This window comes from Pelophylax lessonae, assembly GCF_965119305.1.
Source record: "Pelophylax lessonae genome assembly, chromosome: 4".
Taxonomy (NCBI): Eukaryota; Metazoa; Chordata; class Amphibia; order Anura; family Ranidae; genus Pelophylax; species Pelophylax lessonae.
The window spans coordinates 13539337-13560367 of record NC_138771.1 but is presented as its reverse complement, the minus strand read 5'-3'; the positions used below and the strand labels follow the sequence as shown (position 1 = coordinate 13560367).

General features: G+C 43.7%; 1 protein-coding gene across 3 annotated transcripts in view; it reads right to left on the bottom strand.

Moving 5' to 3' along the window:
- Positions 1-21031, bottom strand: part of UACA (uveal autoantigen with coiled-coil domains and ankyrin repeats) — a 195450-nt gene that overhangs the window by 15079 nt on the left and 159340 nt on the right. For 2 of the 3 annotated variants that reach the window (XM_082252996.1, XM_082252997.1), the window contains exons 12-16: positions 19061-19093; positions 18873-18971; positions 9245-9284; positions 9113-9165; positions 3657-6431 (exon numbers count right to left, since the gene is read on the bottom strand). In XM_082252996.1, the coding sequence (XP_082109122.1) occupies positions 3657-6431; positions 9113-9165; positions 9245-9284; positions 18873-18971; positions 19061-19093 (3000 nt within the window). The remainder of the gene's footprint in view (positions 1-3656; positions 6432-9112; positions 9166-9244; positions 9285-18872; positions 18972-19060; positions 19094-21031) is intronic. The other variant, XM_082252998.1, reaches the window with a different exon arrangement.

Sequence of the window (21031 nt, the reverse complement as noted above, 5' to 3'; positions counted from 1 at the left end):
AGCTTGTAGCATCATACTCAAAAATACTTGAGGCTGTAATTGGTGCCAAAGGAGTTTCACTCCAAAGGAGTATTGAGCAAAGGGTGTGATACTTATGTACATGGGAATTTCTTTTTTTTTTTTTAAATAAATTTGCAAAGATTTCATACAAACTTCTTTCATGTTGTCATTATGGGGGATTGTTTGTAGAATTTTGAGGAAAATATTGAATTTAATCCATTTTGGAATAAGGCTATACCATAAAATGTGGAAAAAGTGAAGCGCTGTGAATACTTTCCGGATGCGCTGTATAAATCCTGAATAATATGTTTTTCTATTCATATCTAGTATACAGAATAACAGCAAACATTTTAGTAATAACCACTTCCCACTCCGCCTATTGACCTACAACGTTCTCCCAGAATGCGCCTCGCACATGCCCCACGGGTCATGCTGCGGCACGATTTGCCACTGGCTGTGTCCACTGGACGCTAAGGACTGGTCAATCTACCAGCCCGTTACTGGTACCATGCGATCGCTGTGACCAATCACAGCAGATCACACGACAATAGTAAACAATGGATGGCTTCTTTTTATGCCATTCATTGTGCATAATTGTGTTTCTGTGATTGGTCACAGTGATCACATGGCACATGGCCAATCACAGCTTATCACGACAATACACACTGAATGAATCAGTTGCATTCAGTAAAAATGAAATTCACTGGTTTAAGCAATCAATGTGTAAAAACAATTCCTAATCACTTTCCCATAGTACAGTGTTACTATGGTAAACACTGTATTGCTTTGGTCAGTGTGTTAAAAAAAAAACTGTAATAAAAAAGAAAAAAGTAAATTAAAAAAAGTAAATTTTTTTTTTTTTTTTTTTTTTTTTTAAAAGACTGTCACAAGGTGTCCCTGATCACCGCCACATCAGTTTTACGATGAGGTTGTACTGCACTCAGGGCCGCTGATAGGGGGGGACCACCAGGTAGGGGGCCCGAGCACACAGGGGGGCCCACACAGAGAGGGGGATTAGTGATGGACAACAAATACAGAAATCTTCCTCCAGCACCTGAACCTGATCTGTCCCTCTCCCTGCTACCAGCTTTTATCTGTTGTCCCTCACTAATCCCTCTCCCTTGTGTGGGCCCCCCTCCCAGCACTTACTATCTCTGCTCAGGAGTTTATTTGTAAATTGTAACTTTGTTTCTCTCTCTCTCTCTGTCTCTCTGATCACTGAGCTCCAACTGCCCAGCCTGTATATTTTTCTCATCTTATGTTCTTTTTTATTTAACATAGTTTTTTTTTTTTTTTTAGATTTAGCAGGAATTATGCGAGTTATGTTATATTTGTGTCTGCTAATAGTGATTTTGTTGGAATTTTAGCTAAATATATCTTTAATATTTTCTTGGGGGGGCCCTGCCAGGTAGTCTGTACGGGGCCCCGCGATTTCTAACAGCAGCCCTGACTGCACTGGTGACAGTATGTTAAAAGAATTCTGGAAAAAAAAAATGATTTTTTTCTTTTACATTTCTTTATTTTTCAAAAAATGTACATAACACTACAACTTCAAAAAAATCTTCATGCCTCTTACAAAATACCCTGGGCTGTTTAGTTTTCAAAGAGGAGTCATTTGGAGGGTATTTGTAATGTCCTGGTGTTTTTGGGCCTCAAGAAATGAGATAGGCCATCAGTACACCAGGATTGATTGATTTTCCAGATATATACTATAGTATGTTGTAGTGGTGCACCAAAAAGAAAAGTCCGGTGACGAAACCGGAAATTTAGGATGGACTTGGCCAAAACGAAATTGACATTAAAAAAACAAACACAAAATATAATAAAAAATATTATATTATATATACGGTATAATAAAACAAAAAAAATCTATATATAAAAAAAAACGATATATAATAATAAAAAAAATTATAATTATATATAATTCTTATCTATTCAACTTTTTAACCAATATGAATTTAAAAGAATATGAATGTATTGTCGGCCACTATCAGCACCCTTTGAAGCCGCGTTAAAAATCCTGCTTGCTGCATTTTTGGTCAGCACCTCCCCACTGAAATGCATTAAAAATGCATTAAAAATACACCTGTGTTGTGTTTTTGATGCGTATTTTGAGTCACATGACCTATGAGAAACTACACCACAAGCACGGTAAAATTGCGGTAAAAATTGCAGCAAAATCGTGGATGTTTACGTCACCCATTATCAGCACTTTTTTGCTTTCGTTACAACACTGAAAACCCTTTTTCCGCTGATAATTTTCAGTGGCCGAAATTTCGGTGCATTACTAATTTGTGGACTTTCCTACAGACTAAATAATAAAACACTAATCTGGGTTAATTCACCAAAGAAATGTAGCAGAATACATTTTGGCCTGAATTTATGAAGAAAGATTATTTGCAACATTTTATAACAGAAAAAAACGGTTTGTTTTCCCCAAAATTTTCTGTCTTTTTTTCATTTATTTAGAAATACAATAAGAAACCCAGTGCTGAATAAATACCACCAAAAGAAAGCTCTCATTCGTGTGAAAAAAAACAGATTTTTGTAAAATCTTACCGTAAAATCCTTTTCTCTTAGCTCATTGACAGACGTAGTCCTCGGTGATTCAACACCCTCGCACTACAGCAAAATGGCTGCCCCACAAGGTTCCCAGGAGGGATCCCTAGGCCTCAAGAACAGACCCAGGCAGGACAGGAGGCCCTGGCAGGACCCCCTACCAGGTACAGCCCCCCCCCCCCAATCACCAGCACAGTGCCCTGCCCCCACCCCGGGAGGTGTACCAGACCACCCACACAGCCTCAGCATAGGTGGGGGGGGGGGGAGCCAGATGAAAAGGGGAAGGGGTGTGCCTGATGGGAAGAAGGGGAACCCAGGGATCCAACCGTCCCAGGGAGGGGCCCATGTCCACCCCAAAACCCTCCACTGGGAGAGGCGGGACAGCTACTCACCACACGAGGAACCAGGCGGGCACCGCTCCAGACAGAACCCCTCACCATCAAAATGGGGGGCTGTCAGCCAGGAGGAATGCTGCCAATCATGCCGGGGCCCGGTCATATGCGACCTCACGAAGCATTTAACTCGCAGGCCAACCCCTGTTCAGTGGGGCTTAGCGCGGAGCTGAGGTCTGCGCACGCTCGCTGGCCAGACTGGAGTGACCACTGGGTCTAGATTATCCAGTCCGTTGCCCAGTCCGGCAGTCGATTGTAGATCTCACAGGAAAAAAAAAAACAGGAGAAAAAAATTTCCACCTAAAAAATTTGCCAGGACCAGAGATCCCAAGCAAGGGCGAGTACCTATAGCAGGGAGTGGGAGTATACCCCTTGGGACTGCCCATAGGCGTAGCCAGATTCTTTTTCTGCCTAGTGTCCAACTCCTGTAGGAGGCAGTATAGCCCTATGGTTATGAAGATCAAGAGCTGTTATGAAAGAGAAAAAAAGATACATTTTATATGGTACAGTGTTGCATGACCGTGCAATAGTTCAAAGTGTGACAGCGCTAAAAGCGGACAACTGGCCTGAGCAGAAGGGGGGTGAAAGTACCCAGTATTTAAGTGGATAAACTATGTTACCAAAAAAAAAACTCCAAAACAAAAATTCTTACAGAAATGTATCCTATTAACAGGATACACAAAGGATTTCTGCACAGTGCCTCACCTGCTTTTCTTTGATCTCCAGTTCTCTGGCCGATTTCTGGATGGTCTCCTGCAACTCATTAATGGTGGAAAGACACTGTTCATGCTTCCCCTTTAGCTGAGTGATCTCTTGTTCGTGGCTCTGGTTCTTCTGCTTGACTTTCTCGCACTGTGTCAGCGCATCCTGCAGCTTCTGCGCCATCTGTTTGTTCTCCTCTTTGTACGTGCGACCAGCATCTTCCAGCAGAGCCACTCTCTGTTCCAGGTTTGTTCTCACTGCAGTAAAATCAACTTTTTCCTTCTGCCTGTGATTCTGCACTTCCTCTAACTTTTGCTGGGCTCTCTTCAACTCTTCTCGTAATTCCTTCACTTCCTGTTCAGTCACATACAGAGACTTCTCTTTCTCCTGCAACTTTGATTGAGCTGCAGCCTCCCTTCTTTGCCAATCCTCCTTTTCCTTGGCATGCTGTGCACTGGAGATACTAGATCCTCTCTGTTCCTCCAGTTCCTTTTCCAAGTTGCGCACTTTTTCCTGCATCTTCTCACAAAGGCTGACCTTGGCACTTATCTCAGCTTCAAGAGTAGCTCTGGTACTGTCCAGTGTGCTCTTTAATTCATTGTGATTTTGTATGGGAATGTATTGACTGCTAAGACATTCCTGCAGTGCGTTGAGCTTCTTGGCGGCTTGTAAGTTTTCTTCTTGCAACACACGCTGCTTTTCCTCAGCCTGGACCAGCGTCTTCTGCAGGTCCTGTAGACAAGCTCGGAGCTCATCCAGTTCTTTGAGCATGGCGGCCTCCTCTTGCTTTCGTGAGGTCTGCTCTTGAAGAAGGGTCTGCTTTGATGTCGCCAGTTCTTTTCTGAGGTCTAGTGCCTCTTGTTGCTGTTTTGACAGACTCTCCTTTGCCTCTCGAGTCATTTGACATTGCTCCTGTAACTCTAACTCGATTTCCTTTTTTATCGCCAAGAAGTTCTTCTCCTTCTCTTCCATGCTGGTAAGTGGAGCGTATTTTTCAGTGATGCAACGCTGCAATGTGTCCAGCTCTGCTCGCTGCTCTTTAATAGCTGCCTGGAGCTTGTTCACCTCTTCTTTTTCATGCTGGTACTTGGCGTATGCCTGGGAATACTCTTGCTTCGTCTTTTCTTCACATTTCTGCAGCTCTGCCACCTTATCTCCATGTTCCTTTCTAGTCACATAATCAGAGCGGATCTGTTCCTTCAGCTTTTCCAGTTGCAACTGCAACTCTGACCGCGTGGCGGCTTCACCGGAAGCCCGTGTCTGCAGTTCTGCATTTTTGGAGACCTCGGCTCTCAGCTTTTCTTGCAGTTCTGCCTCCTTTGCAGTCTGACTCTTCAGCCGAGTCTGCAATTCTAACTTCAGAGCAGATTCGCTTTCCAGCTGGGCTTGCAGGCTTTTCTGCTTCATAATCTGTTTTTCCAGGTCAGCTTGCACAGTTGTCACCTGTTTGGTCTCCTTCTCCAGTTGCTTCTTGACGGTGACGACCTCCGCTCTAGCTTTCTCCAGTTCTCCAGTCAACGAGACAGAGGCCTGCAGGTGTGTGGCAAGAGGTATGTGGTTTTCCTTTAGGCTTGCGTTCTCTGACAGTAGAGAACAGGCTCTCACTGCTTCTTCTTCACATCTCTTACTCATTTCAGCCAGATGTTTCTCCAGTTGTTTGACCTTTGACTGCATCTCTTTCATCTCGGTTTCATGCTCCTGGCGGGAAGTGGTGGATGCTTGGAGAAGAACCATGCCCTCCTTCAAAGTCTTCTTTTCCTCCAGAAGTTTCTCTTGCTCCAGCTCAGCCTTCCTGTTATTCTGCTCTGACTCGGTTAGCTTTTGGCTCAGCAGGGCTATGGTTTCCTCACAGGCTCTCTTAGTCTCGGCATGCAGCTGTGCTGGGACATGCTGGCTTCTCATTTGCCCTCTTAGCTCTTCAATTTGCCTCTGCAGCAGAATCTTCTCTGACTGCAGCTTGTCATTTTCCCGTGCAAGGCTGCTGTTTCTCACTTTCAAATCATCCATGTCTTTCTTTAGCATGTCCAGCTTGGGTTCGAACCTCCTCTTCTCCTTATTTGCAGCTTCAAATTCATCCCTGACACGGCTCAGCTCCTGTTCAGCTTCTTCTAATCTCCGGGACTTCTCATTCACCTCATTAGTTAAAAGGCATCTCATGTTTTCAAACTTGTCAGTGGTGACGGCCAACCCCAGCTGCTCTCTGGCCTCTTGGGCCCTTCGCTCAGCTTTTTCCCTCTCCTCTTCACAAACGGCTAGCTCATCCTGCAGACGTCGGTTATCCTTGCGCAAGCGAGCATCCTCCCTGCGCAGCTCCTGCACCAAGAGCTCATTGTGACGCAGCTGGTTACGCAGCTTTCCAACTTCAGCTGATGCACCCTCGTATTTTCCCTTTACCTCTTGGAGCTGTTCCTGCAGTTCACCTGCACGTGAGCTGCCGTTTAGAGCTTCCTGGGTTAGGTGATCTTTCAGGGCTAGGAAGTGTGTCTGCATCTGCTTCACTTTGCTCTCAGAATCCAACATTCGCTTCTGCACATCACGGAGTGCTTCTTCCAACTGCCGGATCTGTTGGTCTGACTCCACTTTGCTCCGATCTCTTTCATTGGCCAGAGCGACACACTCAGAAGATCTCCTTGAAAGCTCCTGCTGCAGCCTCATGGCCTCTTCTCTGGCCATCTCATAGTATCTGCGAATCGTGTCTACCTCTTGGCGTTGATCAGAGTTTTCTCCAGGAAGCTCCAAAGGACGCAGCTGAGACCTGGCCGGCAGGTGAGTTGCATGCTAAACAGAAAAAAAAAAAGCAGACGTAAAGCAAGTGTATGAAATGACGCCACAGTAGATAATATGCATACTAGAGCTGCACGATTCTGGCCAAAATGAGAATCACAAATTTTTTGCTTGGAATAAAGATCACGATTCTCTGTGTAACATCTTTTACATTATAAAAAAAATTGGGATAACTTAACGGTTTTGTTTATTTTTTTTATTCATTAAAGTGTATTAATTGCGTTTGAAAGACTGCTGCGCAAATACAGTGTGACATAAAAATTTACAACAATCACCATTTTATTCTGCAGGGTCTCTGCTAAAAAAAAAAAAAATATATATATAAATGTTTGGGGGTTCTAACTACTTTTCTAGGAAAAATAAACTGATTTAACTTGCAAGCAACAAGTGTAGGAAAAAGGTTTAGTCTTTAAGAGGTTAAACTTCCTTCCTCCGGCAGAGGGAAAGATACAATGTAATCATTTGTGTTTACAGTTCAGTGGGAGACTAATGCTGATAGGCTTTTGCGGGAGGCTCTTTTTTTTTTTTTTTTTTTTTTGACAGCTGCTCCCTCACAGCTATGTAAAGAATCGAGCAAGTGTCATGTTAAGATCGTCAGGGGGAGTGAATCGCGATCTCGATTCTGTTACAATTAATCGTGCAGCTCAAATGCATACTAAATGATATATTATAAACAAATCTAAGAATCTAATAGACATCTAGGGATATTAGTGAGAGATACAGAAAAAGAGGGTATATGGCACAGTAAATGGCGAGAGCACTTATTTAATATAGTGAGAACAGCAGAAAGTTCTTAAGGTCCAGGGTCCCTTTTGTCTGGCCTTACAACACTTAATAATACCCCTCTGGAGAGACTGAAGGAGGTCTAGGTGAACAGATAAAGACAACAAGAGGGTGTGCTCTAAAGTGTAGTACATTACATAAAAAAAAATAAACATGTAGTGTACTACATCTAAGAGTGCGCCCTCCTGTTCTCTCTATCTTAGTGAGGCAGCCCATCACAAGAGACGAGACCAATAGCAAGACCTGGAGATGGTTACAGGGATCCTCAGTGGAAAATGTAGCCTATGTACAAAATTCCTGGGCATTCTGTGCCACTCCAGATGCTGAAGTGAAAAAACTAACCAAGAGACACGCACCTAGAAATGACCACTATATAATACCACTGAGAGCTAATCTATTCTCTCTACTCTGTTCGGGAAATTTTATCGATAGGCAACTCCCATCCTCCTATTGATTAGTGGTTCCAAATTAAAGAACTACTGCAGTAGGGAACAGACATAAAAGATACAATTAACTGTTCTGTTTATTCGGTGCAATTGAAGGCTTTTATACACATAATTACGTAGGTATCACATTAATATTACAATTGTGCTTTTATGGTAACAAGGGGCGTAACATAGGCAGGCTACATTCTAATCAGGACTCGAAAGAATGCAACATGTAATGAAAACATTATTAGTGTCGTGTGCTCAATGAGTGCAATTCCGTGTTTCCCCGAAAATAAGCCCAGGTCTATTAATTTTAGGTACAAAAAATGCATTAGGGCTTATTTTCGGGGGATGTCTTTTTTGTCCCCCCTGTCTTCTCTCCCCCTCCCTGTCATCTCAGGTGTCAACATACCTGTAAACTCAAAAATAAACTCTAGGTAAAGTCATTGTAAAATCATTTAATCTGCTCTGTAAATGGATTATATAATGTCCAGTGTGTCTCTTTATGTAATGCTATAGAACAGGGATCCTCAAACTATGGCCCTCCAACTGTTGCGGAACTACACATCCCATGAGGCATTGTAAAACTCTGACATTCACAGACATGACTCGGCATGATGGGAATTGTAGTTCCTAAACAACTGGAGGGCCATAGTTTGAAGACCCCTGCTATAGAAAATACCTTATTCACAGCGTTGCTGGGTGCTCACTTGACCCACCGGAGCGCTTCTTTCCCACTCTGAGCACTGCCGAGGGAGATGCTGGGATCCCCACTGACGTCAGCCCTGCTCCGAGCACTGCAGGGGGAGGGGCCATTGACATCAGCCAGGAGGAGAGCTCAGGCAGGTCACACGAGCGCCCAGCGGCGCTGTAAATAAGGTATTAGATAATACTTTTACAGCACAGATCACATGATTTTACAAGGATTTCAACTAGGGCTTATATTGCAGCAATTATAGAAAGAAAAAAAAAAAAAAAAAAAAAAAAGGAGATAGGGCTTATTTTCAGGGTAGGTCTTATTTTCGAGGAAACACGGTACATAGGCAAACATACATAATAGAATACAATTATATACAGATTTTACAATTTCCTTAATGAGTTATTTAAACCAGTTTTATTAAAAACTGGATGGAACATATGTTTCTAAGCATGCGGTGGGCATAAAAGACTGCACCATCTGCTTGCTGTTGCTACTAAGATTACTGTGAAGGCTTCAGTCCAAAATGCTGTGGAGTTGTGCAATAGTGATTACTGCTAACCAAAATAATACAGCCTCACCATTACCATCTGAGTAGGAGATATATATATATATAGATTATATCTATCTATCTATCTATCTATCTATCTATCTATCTATCTATCTATCTATCTATCTATATATATATATATATATATATATATATATATAGTGTGGAAATCACAAACACACCTACGTGTTTTTATTTTATTTTTTTGTTAAAGTACCTGAGGATCCGAGCTTAGAACTAGATTCTGTTTCACCACAACCTCCTCTTTACCTAGAAAGCAAGAAAACCGAATTAGAAACCATTTATGTGTGATAAGAAAAGTATGATCGTCTCTCACTTGCATACTCACCAGGGCTGAATGGGCTACTTGGGGCCGAGTGATTCTTTTGCTGCAAAACAAAAATATGAAACAGATTTATAGATTTGGGCTTTTGGTGATGGCATCACATTTCTGAGATCATACAGAATTGACTGACAGGTGCATTTAACTTGCAGTTGACCTCCTTCTGACCTGCTTCCAAACAGGTGCTGCATTCCCACAGACTTGTATCAGAATGCAAAACCGGTTTGAATTTAACAAAAGCCAGTTGAAACAGGCCCTTAGGTTGTATAGGAACTCAGACCTGATGTACAACTGATTAAAGCGGATCTTTACCCTCAATATGATGTTGCCTCCTCTCCACCCCTCCTCCCCTTTGCAAAAAAGAAAAGCTCTGGCCTGCCCATGCACGTCACTCCCCTAGGTGAATGAAGTGCACTTTATCCGCTGTGCTTCCTGGGATATATAGGTCAAGTGCGACGAACTCCAGACACCCCGACTGGATGTCTCTGCCAAGAAGCGGTTTCCTAAGCTCTGGAACACAAGATCCGTGAATCTGGCTATAGTTACCCAAAGAACTCGACAGTAGAAGTTTTGGAGTGAACCAGAATCAAAACTGTTTATTGAAACACAGGCACAAAGAGATATACACTTTGGGACAACCCCCCCTCCCCCCTTAGTAGCCAATCCACATACACATACACATATACATCCCATAATAGGTTGATCTTAAGGCAGACAGATACAATAGAACAATGGAATGCAGGTACTTAACAAAAACAAACCCCACCTCACTATCTAGCAAGGGTCTATGAGACACTACTGCAATATTCTAGCAATCTGAAAAGTCAAATTGTTTATCCTTATATATTTCCTGAGATATTGTCCAGAAATATTATTGTCCCAAGTGAAAGAGGGCCTTCATTTTTTCAACACAAAACCACACATAGTACCCAGGATAACCGGGGTAACACTAAATGCTGAATGTGGTTGTACAGCGAGTCTGATTAGTGCAGACCTGACTGGGGTTCTTGGTCACCCTGTGCCCCTAATAGACACAGGGTGACTTATACATAAGAGGGGCCGGGGAAGCTGGACAAGGAGTTTCCTGACCTCTCTAAAGTAATCTGGGTTCCACGAGCTCCCCAGCCAAAGTGAGTCCTGTCCCAGGTCACAAATCCCAGGAGGCATAGTCTTTCATTGAGAAAGAAGGATGGAGGTGGGCCTAGCAGCTCATCGGGAGAGTCGTCAGCTTCCCGATGACATCATGCAAGAAGATGGTGGCACGGGACCAAGTGGGAAGCAGAAGAGAAGAGGATCTCAGCAGGACAACACTGGGTAGGTAAATATCTTAACCGTGCAGGACACGCAACCAAGTAAGCAGGGGTTTAAGGAAAATGGGGGTGTGGGGGTGAAGATCCGCTTTAATGACATGTAATTATGTGTGTGGCTTCACTTACTGCCCTCAGGGAACAAACCTCTTTTTTTCTGATTGGCAATGGAAGTGATATCACCATTTGTTTAAATAGACAATTATGTTGAAAAAATAGCCAGTAACCAAGCCTAATGATTTTTCAGGCTTGCTGGCCAGGCCTGTGTAATAAGCCATCGTGTAAAGTACAAGCATGTTTTGCCCCATCCCCGTTTCACAGATGAAAGGCTGAAGCACTTTAATGAAGCGGTTTCATGCGATTGATGCAAATCCTGAATTCCACTATTCTACTATCTGCAGGGTACTTCCATCCCTTCCAGTAACCACAGTAGGTGCCTTTTGAAAGCCGGATAGATGGAGTATACATGCTTTGCAGAGAAAAGCCTATTATTTGCAAAGTCAGCACATTAATTGTATTATAGTTAATGAGCAGGAATCACGCCACGTATGTTGCTTTGTTTTTGTTCAACGTGCTACAGCTTTACCTTGAGGTTTGACGGCAATGGTAGGGCATTACACCGATCAGCCACGACGTTATGACCACCCACCATAACATAACCAACCTTTGAGTAGCCCCCCCCCCCCCCATTTGCTGCAAAAAAAACAGCCCTGACCAGTCGAGGCATGGACTCTACCAGACCTCTGAATGCTGTAATATCCGGGACCAAGCTGTAAGTAGCAAATCCTTTAAGTCCTGTAATGTTCAAGGTGGGGCCTCTATGGATCAGACTTGTTTTTCCAGCACATCCCACAGATGCTCGATTGAGAGCTGGAGAATTTAGAGTTCAAGTCAACATCTCAAAGACACCTTCTTGAACCATTCTTAAATTCATAAGACCAGGCCACCTTCTACAATTGGTCCATGGTCCAGTTCGGACGCTCACATGGCCAACGTATTTGGAAATTTATTTTTTGAACAATTTTGCATTTAAACATAAAGGAACATATAGACCAAATACAAAATTACAAAAAAACTGCAACTGTAGGCGCAAAGTAACATGCTGCAGTTATAACAGTCTAAACAAAGAAAATGCAAACAAAAAAAAAAAAGAAAAGAAAATTGCCTGTGGTTAAAATAGCAAGTGTCCCGCAATATGACATCAGGAGAAAAGGACCGCTCTATAATATCATGTTGTAAAGCGCTGCGCAAACAGTCGGCGCTATAAAAAATCCTTTATAACAACAATAATAGCACATGGAATAATATGGCAGCATAAAATTCCACTCTTGTCCCCCGTTTACAATGGTTAATGGACAGAAATAGGACTACCGAATTCTAAAGATCAAAGCCCCCCTGTAAGAGAAAAGGCGGCATTATCTAGCTTGACGAAATATGCACAAAACTTTACATCACGGGACCATTATAGGCCCTTTTGGCTGTGGATACGTGTCAGCATGGGCACCCTGACCGGTCTGCGGCTACACAGCCCCATACACAAAAAACTGCTAAGCTTTGGGTAATCTGACACCTATCAGAACCAGCATTCACTTTAGCAATTTTAGCTCCAGGAGCTCTTCTATTGGATTGGACTACACAGGCCAGACAACAACTCCCCCACCTCCATCAACGAGCCTTTTCCTCTCCACCTCCATCAATGAGCCTTCACCCCCCACCTCCATCAACGAGCCTTCACCCCCCCACCTCCATCAACGAGCCTTCACCTCCCCACCTCCATCAACGAGCCTTCACCTCCCCACCTCCATCAACGAGCCTTCACCTCCCCACCTCCATCAACGAGCCTTCACCTCCCCACCTCCATCAACGAGCCTTCACCTCCCCACCTCCATCAACGAGCCTTCACCTCCCCACCTCCATCAACGAGCCTTCACCTCCCCACCTCCATCAACGAGCCTTCACCTCCCCACCTCCATCAACGAGCCTTCACCTCCCCACCTCCATCAACGAGCCTTCACCTCCCCACCTCCATCAACGAGCCTTCACCTCCCCACCTCCATCAACGAGCCTTCACCTCCCCACCTCCATCAACGAGCCTTCACCTCCCCACCTCCATCAACGAGCCTTTCCTTCCCCACCTCCATCAACGAGCCTTTCCTTCCCCACCTCCATCAACGAGCCTTTCCTTCCCCACCTCCATCAACGAGCCTTTCCTTCCCCACCTCCATCAACGAGCCTTTCCTTCCCCACCTCCATCAACGAGCCTTTCCTTCCCCACCTCCATCAACGAGCCTTTCCTTCCCCACCTCCATCAACGAGCCTTTCCTTCCCCCCCTCCATCAACGAGCCTTTCCTTCCCCACCTCCATCAACGAGCCTTTCCTTCCCCACCTCCATCAACGAGCCTTTCCTTCCCCACCTCCATCAACGAGCCATCCCTCCCCACCTCCATCCATCAACGAGCCCTCCCTCCCCACCTTCATCAACGAGCCCTCCCCTCGGATTTGAACCGGGGTTGCTGCGGGCACAACGCAGATTACTAACCACTATACAATCGCGGCCTTATTTTCTTATTTGAATGGATTCTAAAACCTGGAAGCATATTGGCTTCTCTGCACAGATGCACCAAATTTTGCGCTCTCCAGTTTTACTAAATCAACCCCACAGTGTTAATACAGTGTAAAAATGTTAAAGTTGTATACGGGGTTTAGGAACCAACCCTGTCCAGTAACGTTTAAGGCTGGGTTCTCACTATTGCGATGTCAGACATCGCATGTGATTCGCACCGCATTGCTGTGCAGATCACACATACGATGTCTGTGCGATGCAAATTCAGCCATACAGATTGTATGGCTGAACTCGTGTTGCATTCGGACCAAAATGGCGCAGGACCCTTTTATTGGTCCACACTGGAATCGGGTGGCATGGGTGGTCACATCTATGAAATCAGATTCCTGCACCATTCCACAGTTCACACTGCGATCCGATCTGGGGGCATACTTAACTTTTTTGATTGATTACCTCCTCTCTTTTTTGTCAGTGAGACTCTCTCATATGGCCTCTCCTTTGCCATGTCCTCTTTCCTCCTTTTCCCCCTCTCGCCAGGTCCGCTTCGGTCTCTTTCTCTGCCCCTGTCCTTGTGGTTCCTAGGAGAGGACTGACGCTTTGATATGCTCCCGGGCTTCTTTGGACTGTACAAATCGACAGTATATCACAGATACCCTCACGCTATACATGTGGGTGGACCACACATTTGTGTAAGTTATATACTCACCTGTATAAAGGTTTTTCAGATATATGTTGTCTTTTTGATATAATGATTTGTTTTATGTACTGTATATACAGATGCTTGTCAAAAGAATTGCGCACCAATATATACCCCCTGAAGAAGACTTAAAGTTGAAACGCGTTGGGGTTTTTTGGGGGTCCGACACTTCATCATCCCAATTTTTCTCCAATATTGTGTGGTACCCATTCTTTGTACATCCATGAATGTTGATGCATTGAAGGTCTTTTAGAAACCAATGTGTTTTTATAACTAATTGTCCATGCCAGTCCTCCAAAGACTGTTTGCTTGTTATTATTGTCATTATTTCTCTTTTGTAAATTTTGTAATAAAAGTTATCATATATATATATATATATATATATATATATATATATATATATATATATATATATATATATATATATATATATATATATATATATATATATATATATATATCTATCTATCTATCTATCTATCTATCTATATCTATCTTTGCTTCATATTTTCTTTAACCACTTGCCGACCGCCGCAAGTACATATACTGCGGCGGTCAGCCCCTCACAGGCAAAGTGACGTAGCGGTACGTCACTAGCCTGTGAGGCTCTGGGGAGCGAGCGCGCGCCGACGGAGGCGCGCTCCGGCGCGGTCAGGGAACCCCCCCCCCCTGTGCGTGTGCCCGGCAAGCCCGATGTCCACCGGGCACTCACGATCGTCCGTGACAGCGGGAGAAAGGCAGGCGGCTGATGTAAACAACCCGCCTGTCATTCTCCCCTGTGTAGGAATAGTGATCATACGGTTCTACTATGTAGGACCGTTGATCATAGTTCCTACACCTCAAGCCACAGCCAATCACAGTTAGAATTACGCCCCTAGGGACACACATAACCCCTCCCTCTCAAAAAAAGTTAACCCCTTCACTACCAGTGTCATTTTTACAGTAACAGGGCATATGTATAGCACTGATTACTGTAGTAATGTCACTGGTAACCCTAAAAGTGTAAAAAATGTCAGTCAAGGGTCCGATCTGTCCGCCGCAATGTCGCAGTCCCGCAAAAAAAAAAAAAGAAAATCGCAAATCGCCGCCATTACGCGTTAAACAACAAAAATGACAAAAATCTTTCCCTTTGTTAGTAAACGCGATAACTTTTGCGCAAACCAATCAAAATACGCTTTTTGAGATTTTTTTTACCAAACATATGTAGCATAAAACAAAATTGGCCGAAAATGTTAAAAAATTTTGATTTTTACATTTTTTTGGGGGGGAATTTCATATAAAAAAAATGTGAAAAATATTGTTAATTTTGCAAAATTTACGCTCTTTTTTTGTTTATAGCGCATGATCAAAAAATTGCAGAGGTGATCAAATACCACCAAAAGAAATCTCTGTTTGTGGGAAAAAAAGGACGTCAAATTCGTTTAGGTACAGCATCGCACGACCGCGCAATTGTCCGTTAAAGTCACGCAGTGCCGAATCGCAAAATCCCCCCCTAGTCAGGAAGGGGGTAAAATCTTCCGGGGCTTAAGTGGTTAAACACAAAGCATCTTAGAGCCGGTTCACACTGAGGCGACACGACTTCGGGGGGGCGACCTGTGAAGTCGCGTGCACTGCTGTGCACCGCGACTTCGGCGCGACTTGCAGGGACTTCACATAATGGAAGTCTATGCAAGTCGCTCCGAGGTCGCCCCAAAGTAGTACAGGACCCTTTTTCTAAGTCGGAGCGACTTGTGTCACTCCTATTAGAACCGGTCCTGTACTACTCAATGGACCGCGACCGACCGCGACTTGTCAGGCTGAAAAGTCGCCTGACAAGTCGCGGCAGTGTGAACGGGGGCTCTCCCTTCTCCCCTGTTTTTCTGGAAAATCCCCCCCAAGGTTGTTTTTCCAGGTTTTTTCTTTTCGGGGCGTCATTAACTTATGTATTGACATCTGTAACAGTTGCATAGGAGAGACATGCAATGTGGAAACCCGCACTAGAATTGCGCTGGTTCCCGCATCGCATGTGTGTGAAGCCTGCCTTAGGTATAAAGATGACCAGTACGTGACCGGTTTAACACAGCTATATATCGCCATAATTACCGTGTGATCTGAACTTACATAAAGCGGCTGCATGACATGTGAAGCACTAAATGTCATTTAAAACTTGTTCAAATATGAAATGTTCAAAGCAGTAATGGTAACTGAATTAAGGAAGTTCTGACAAATACTCAAATATAATTTAATGAAGAGGCTTCACACAAGTAACACAGTGCAGCTCATTAAATATGAGGCAAGCAAAATAATTATGCCTCCTGCAGCAGCCAATTAGCAATGTTCTTATCTGTACTGAATAATTGACAGTTGGAATCTTATTATTGGCTGTGGGCAATATCCTAATTTTTTTTTTGCCCCAAGCTTATAAACCTGTTTGTGTAAAGCAGCATATGATCATGACAATAACACATTAACTATTCAGCAACCAGCCGGATCCCATCCTGACAATCTCTCCTATGACTGGGGCAGCAAAACACCGAATTCTATTCAAACCCTCACTCTAAAGGCCTGTGCACATGATACGAAAATCGGAAAGAAAATTTTGTCCGACGAACGATCTGCCGATTTTCGGATTGTTAGTATGGTGCTTTCGACAGCCGATTACGAATTTGCGGACGACAAAATCTGGATGTGCAGGCTATAAAATCTTTATCGTCCGTCAACACAACGTCCGATTTTCATTTAATTAGTACAGCTTTCGTCTGAAAAAAATCGTAAGAGCAAGACTAGGCATGCTCAGAGACGAAAGAACACATACAAAACAATTCAATACATGACATCACTTCTGAAGTTGAATTCCGTCGTACGGGAATTTTCGTATGAAAGTAACCTATTCACTTTCCATATGAGACCAGCATGCAAGAAAAATCGGACGCAAGATCGTTCGATAATCTGATCGTGTGTACGAGGCTTTAGGCCTGTTTAACACGGGCTTCAGCTTGTAGAAGAGCAGAGCGAACGGTAAGCCTAAGTGAAGCTTTTAACCACTTGCCTACCAGGGACTTTACACCCTTCCTGCCCAGGCCAATTTTCAGCTCTCAGTGTGGTCACATTTTGAATGACAATTGCACGGTCATGCAACACTGTACCCAAACGTCATTTTTATCATTTTTTTTAGACAGATAGAGCTTTGGGGGGGGTGTACTTGGTATGTGCGTCCTGGGCTCCAGATGACCTTTTCCCAGCACTGCTGATCGGCACTAAAAGGGCTGAACTGATGATCGGCGCCCTGATTATCTGCATGCATGTCCCCTCTGTCAGGATTGCCAGTTATTGACTCTCCTGACGCTGTGACAGGACGTGAGGAAAGGAGAGCCAATAACCAGCAACTCTGTTTACATTTTAATCACCTGCGATTGGCCCTTTACCACAATCTGTGATCAGCTGTGATTGGCCCTTTACCACAATCTGATCAGCTGTGTCTTGTGGAGCCATCCCTGCCAGGAGAACACAGTGAATATTGTTTAACGGCTATAGCCACTGAAAATAATCGCATGTAAAAATCGGACATGCTGATTGTACTGAAGTCAATCAATGGATCAGACAGACTTCAGTACAATTAGCCTGCCCATGGATGTTCCGAATCTCAGCCGGTCCCTGCTGAATCAACCAAGATTCAAACCACCCACTGCCGGCATGAGGCTGCATTCAAACCTGAGCATTCTGTAAATGCGCATTTCTGCCCACATTATTGGAAGCATGCAAAAAATACACTAAAACACGCAACGCACTTGCGCTGCCATTACTTATTAACCCCTTCCCACCGATATAATGCAAATACGCTGCATCGGCTTCAAGTGGTTGTACCGGGGTGATGCCTGCAGCTAGAGGCATCACTCTGGTACCGTTTTTTAAAACCGACGGTCAGCTTTCTTGTATTGACAACCGATGCGGCTAATCAGCTGCTCTGCTGTTACTCCAAGCAGTGGGATGGGACGACTCCCCCCTCCCACCGCCTTCCGCGGCTTGCCTGTGTCTCCCCTCCCACCAGGAGGCCCGAGCAACCAGCCGGCACGCCTGCTAGCTAGCTGAAAACTCGAACAAAGCTGGGATAGGCTTTGATCGGGTCTCTGATCTAGTATCCCGAATGCGATGTCACGACATCACTTCCGGGTACTGTCTGGCGCCAAATTAAAAAAAATGACAGCATTCAAAACAGCCAAACTTAGCGTTTTGAATGCTTTTAAGTGCAGAGTAGGAGTTTGGAGACCCCCAGATCCCTCCACAACAGTACCTGTCAAGTAAAAAAAAAAAAACATTTTTTTAAATGTACGAAAATATCGATACGCGATGACCAAAAATCGGTATCGGCAATGAAAAAAAAACGATATTGGTCGATCACTAGTGTGAATGCGCCCTAAACGCCCATGCAAACGCAGTCTAATGATACCCAGCCTACACTATCCCCAGCTGTACTCAAGAAAGCAGGGAACAAATGAATATGGAATTCAGGAGCCAGTCAGGCAGTCAATCAGGGGACACTTAAAAAGCTTGGTGCTTGTTATTTCACCACCAACATTTCTACAAAAGTTTTCAAACACAGGCTTATGTGCCGGTTCACACTGATCCGACTAGTCAGGCGACTTGGTCGCCTGACAAGTAGTGGTCCATGCTGTGCAATGGAACCATTCTAATAGGAGCGACTCAAGTCGCTCCAACTTAGAAAAAGGTTCCTGCGCCTTTTTTTTGCAAAGTCGGAGCGACTTGCATTGACTTCCATTATGTGAAGTCGTTGCAAGCCGCACCGAAGTCGCGGTGCACGGGCGACTTCGGGTCGGAATAGTGAGAACGGACACTAAAAGAAGAATGTTGAAATAAGTAAAACATCATTAAGGATCCTTTAATTTAGATCAATGATAAAAAAAAAAAATTAAATGCAGAACTGACACTCCGAAAATGAGGATCTTTTAGATGAATATAGAGCATAGCAACTACCAATTATCTTTTTTCTCCAACTGCACTCTCCCTTTCTAGTTCCCTCATTTCCTATCCACATCCTGCCATACAGACGCCGCAAATCCCTCGCTCACCTCATAATATCTCATTTTTCCTCGCAGGTTCTCCATCGTTCTCAGGCTGTCTTCTAGTTCTTTCTCCTTTGCTTCCAGCAGGGATTTTAGCTCCTCTTTCTGTTAATGGAAGAATATAAAGTAATAAAAGTTTCTGTACAACTTACAGAAGGGACAATGGAGAGAACACACAGGTCTCCGGACCTTACCTCATTCTCCAGGTCATCAGTGATCATCTGTTCCTGTAATATGAACACAATGTAAGAGTACTGTGAGAGAACAATTGTATTCTATACTGCAGTCACCACAAACTGCTGGAAACCCCACCTAGTTCCCATGTACAAAACACAGCCTCCCACACCCCCCATCTGAGTGAGATGCTGAAATACGTTATTTCCCGTCTCCTGCTGACAGTCAGATTTTTCCTACCCCCATCTGCTTGTTACAGAGTCCTAGCAGTTGCACAGTTCCATGACTACAGCCTGGAGGAGATCTTTCACCTGTTACAGCACATGGTTCCTGAGCAGGTATTGCAGCAGGAGGATCCATCTCCACAAGTCTCCATCCTGACTGGAGTTATTATACAGGATTTATACAGCGCCAACAGTTTGCGCAGTGCTTTACGCTATAGAAGGAGACACTACAGCAGCAATAAAATTTAATACAAGGAGGTTATTAGGAGGGCCCTGCTCCTGGAGAGGTTGCAATCTCAGAGTTGCCGTTTTAGCATTCAGGAAAATAATAAATTCATCCTAAACATTCCCATTGGGTGAGGAGAAGCTGGAACCAAAACATCTGCAATGTTTCACTCAAAAATGTGCTAAACACCTTGCAGTGTGCATAATTCTATGCGTATTCCAGTATTTATGTGCACGTAATTATGCGTACGGCTCTTTTATTGTAAGAGGGGGGTCTATTCATTGAAATTGTAAACCCATACAAGGCTGGTTTAGAGATTGGCAATGTTGTAAAAAAAGAAAACAAAAGGGTTCCATATTATATATATATATATATACACACACACATACACACACACACACACACACACACACACACACACACACACACACACACACACACACAGTATCTTAAAAAAGTGAGTACACCCCTCACATCTTTGTAAATATTTTATTCTACCTTTTCAAGTGACAACACTGAAGAAATGACACTTTGCTACAATGTAAAGTAGTGAGTGTACAGCTTGTATAACAGTGTAAATTTGCTGTCCTCTCAAAATAACTCAACACACAGCCATTAATGTCTAAACCACTGGCAACAAAAGTGAGTACACCCCTAAGTGAAAATGTCCAAATTGGGCCCAATTAGCCATTTTCCCTCCCCGGTGTCATGCGACTCGTTAGTGTTACAAGGTCTCAGGTGTGAATGGGGAGCAGGTGAGTTAAATTTGGTGTTATCGCTATCACTCTCTCATACTGGTCACTGGAAGTTCAACATGGCACCTCATGTCAAAGAACTCTCTGAAGATCTGAAAAAAAGAATTGTTGCTCTACATAAAGATGGCCTAGGCCAGTGATGGGGAACCTTGGCACCCCAGATGTTTTGGAACTACATTTCCCATGATGCTCAACTACACTGCAGAGTACAGGAGCATCATGGGAAATGTAGGTTCAAAACATCTGGCGTGTCAAGGTTCGCCATCACTGGCCTAGGCTATAAGACGATTGCCAAGACCCTGAAACTGAGCTGTATACAAAAGAGTTCCCCTTGAGGTATGGGACTATAAATGCCGCTAGACACTGTATACTATATAAAAAAAATACTTTATTGGTACAGAAAAACATATAGTGAAAACACAATATGGGAAGAAACACAAATACACATACAGGGCATTAAAATTGCATGCATTTGACAGACCGAATACCGAACCAAGATGTGGACACCTAGGTACATAGGGCAATCGTGGAACCGGTTCCACGATTGCCCTATGTACCTAGGTGTCCACATCTTGGTTCGGTATTCGGTCTGTCAAATGCATGCAATTTTAATGCCCTGTATGTGTATTTGTGTTTCTTCCCATATTGTGTTTTCACTATATGTTTTTCTGTACCAATAAAGTATTTTTTTTATATAGTATACAGTGTCTAGCGGCATTTATAGTCCCATACCTCAAGGGGAACTCTTTTGTATACACTGATCAGGGATGATGGCCGCTGGCACTG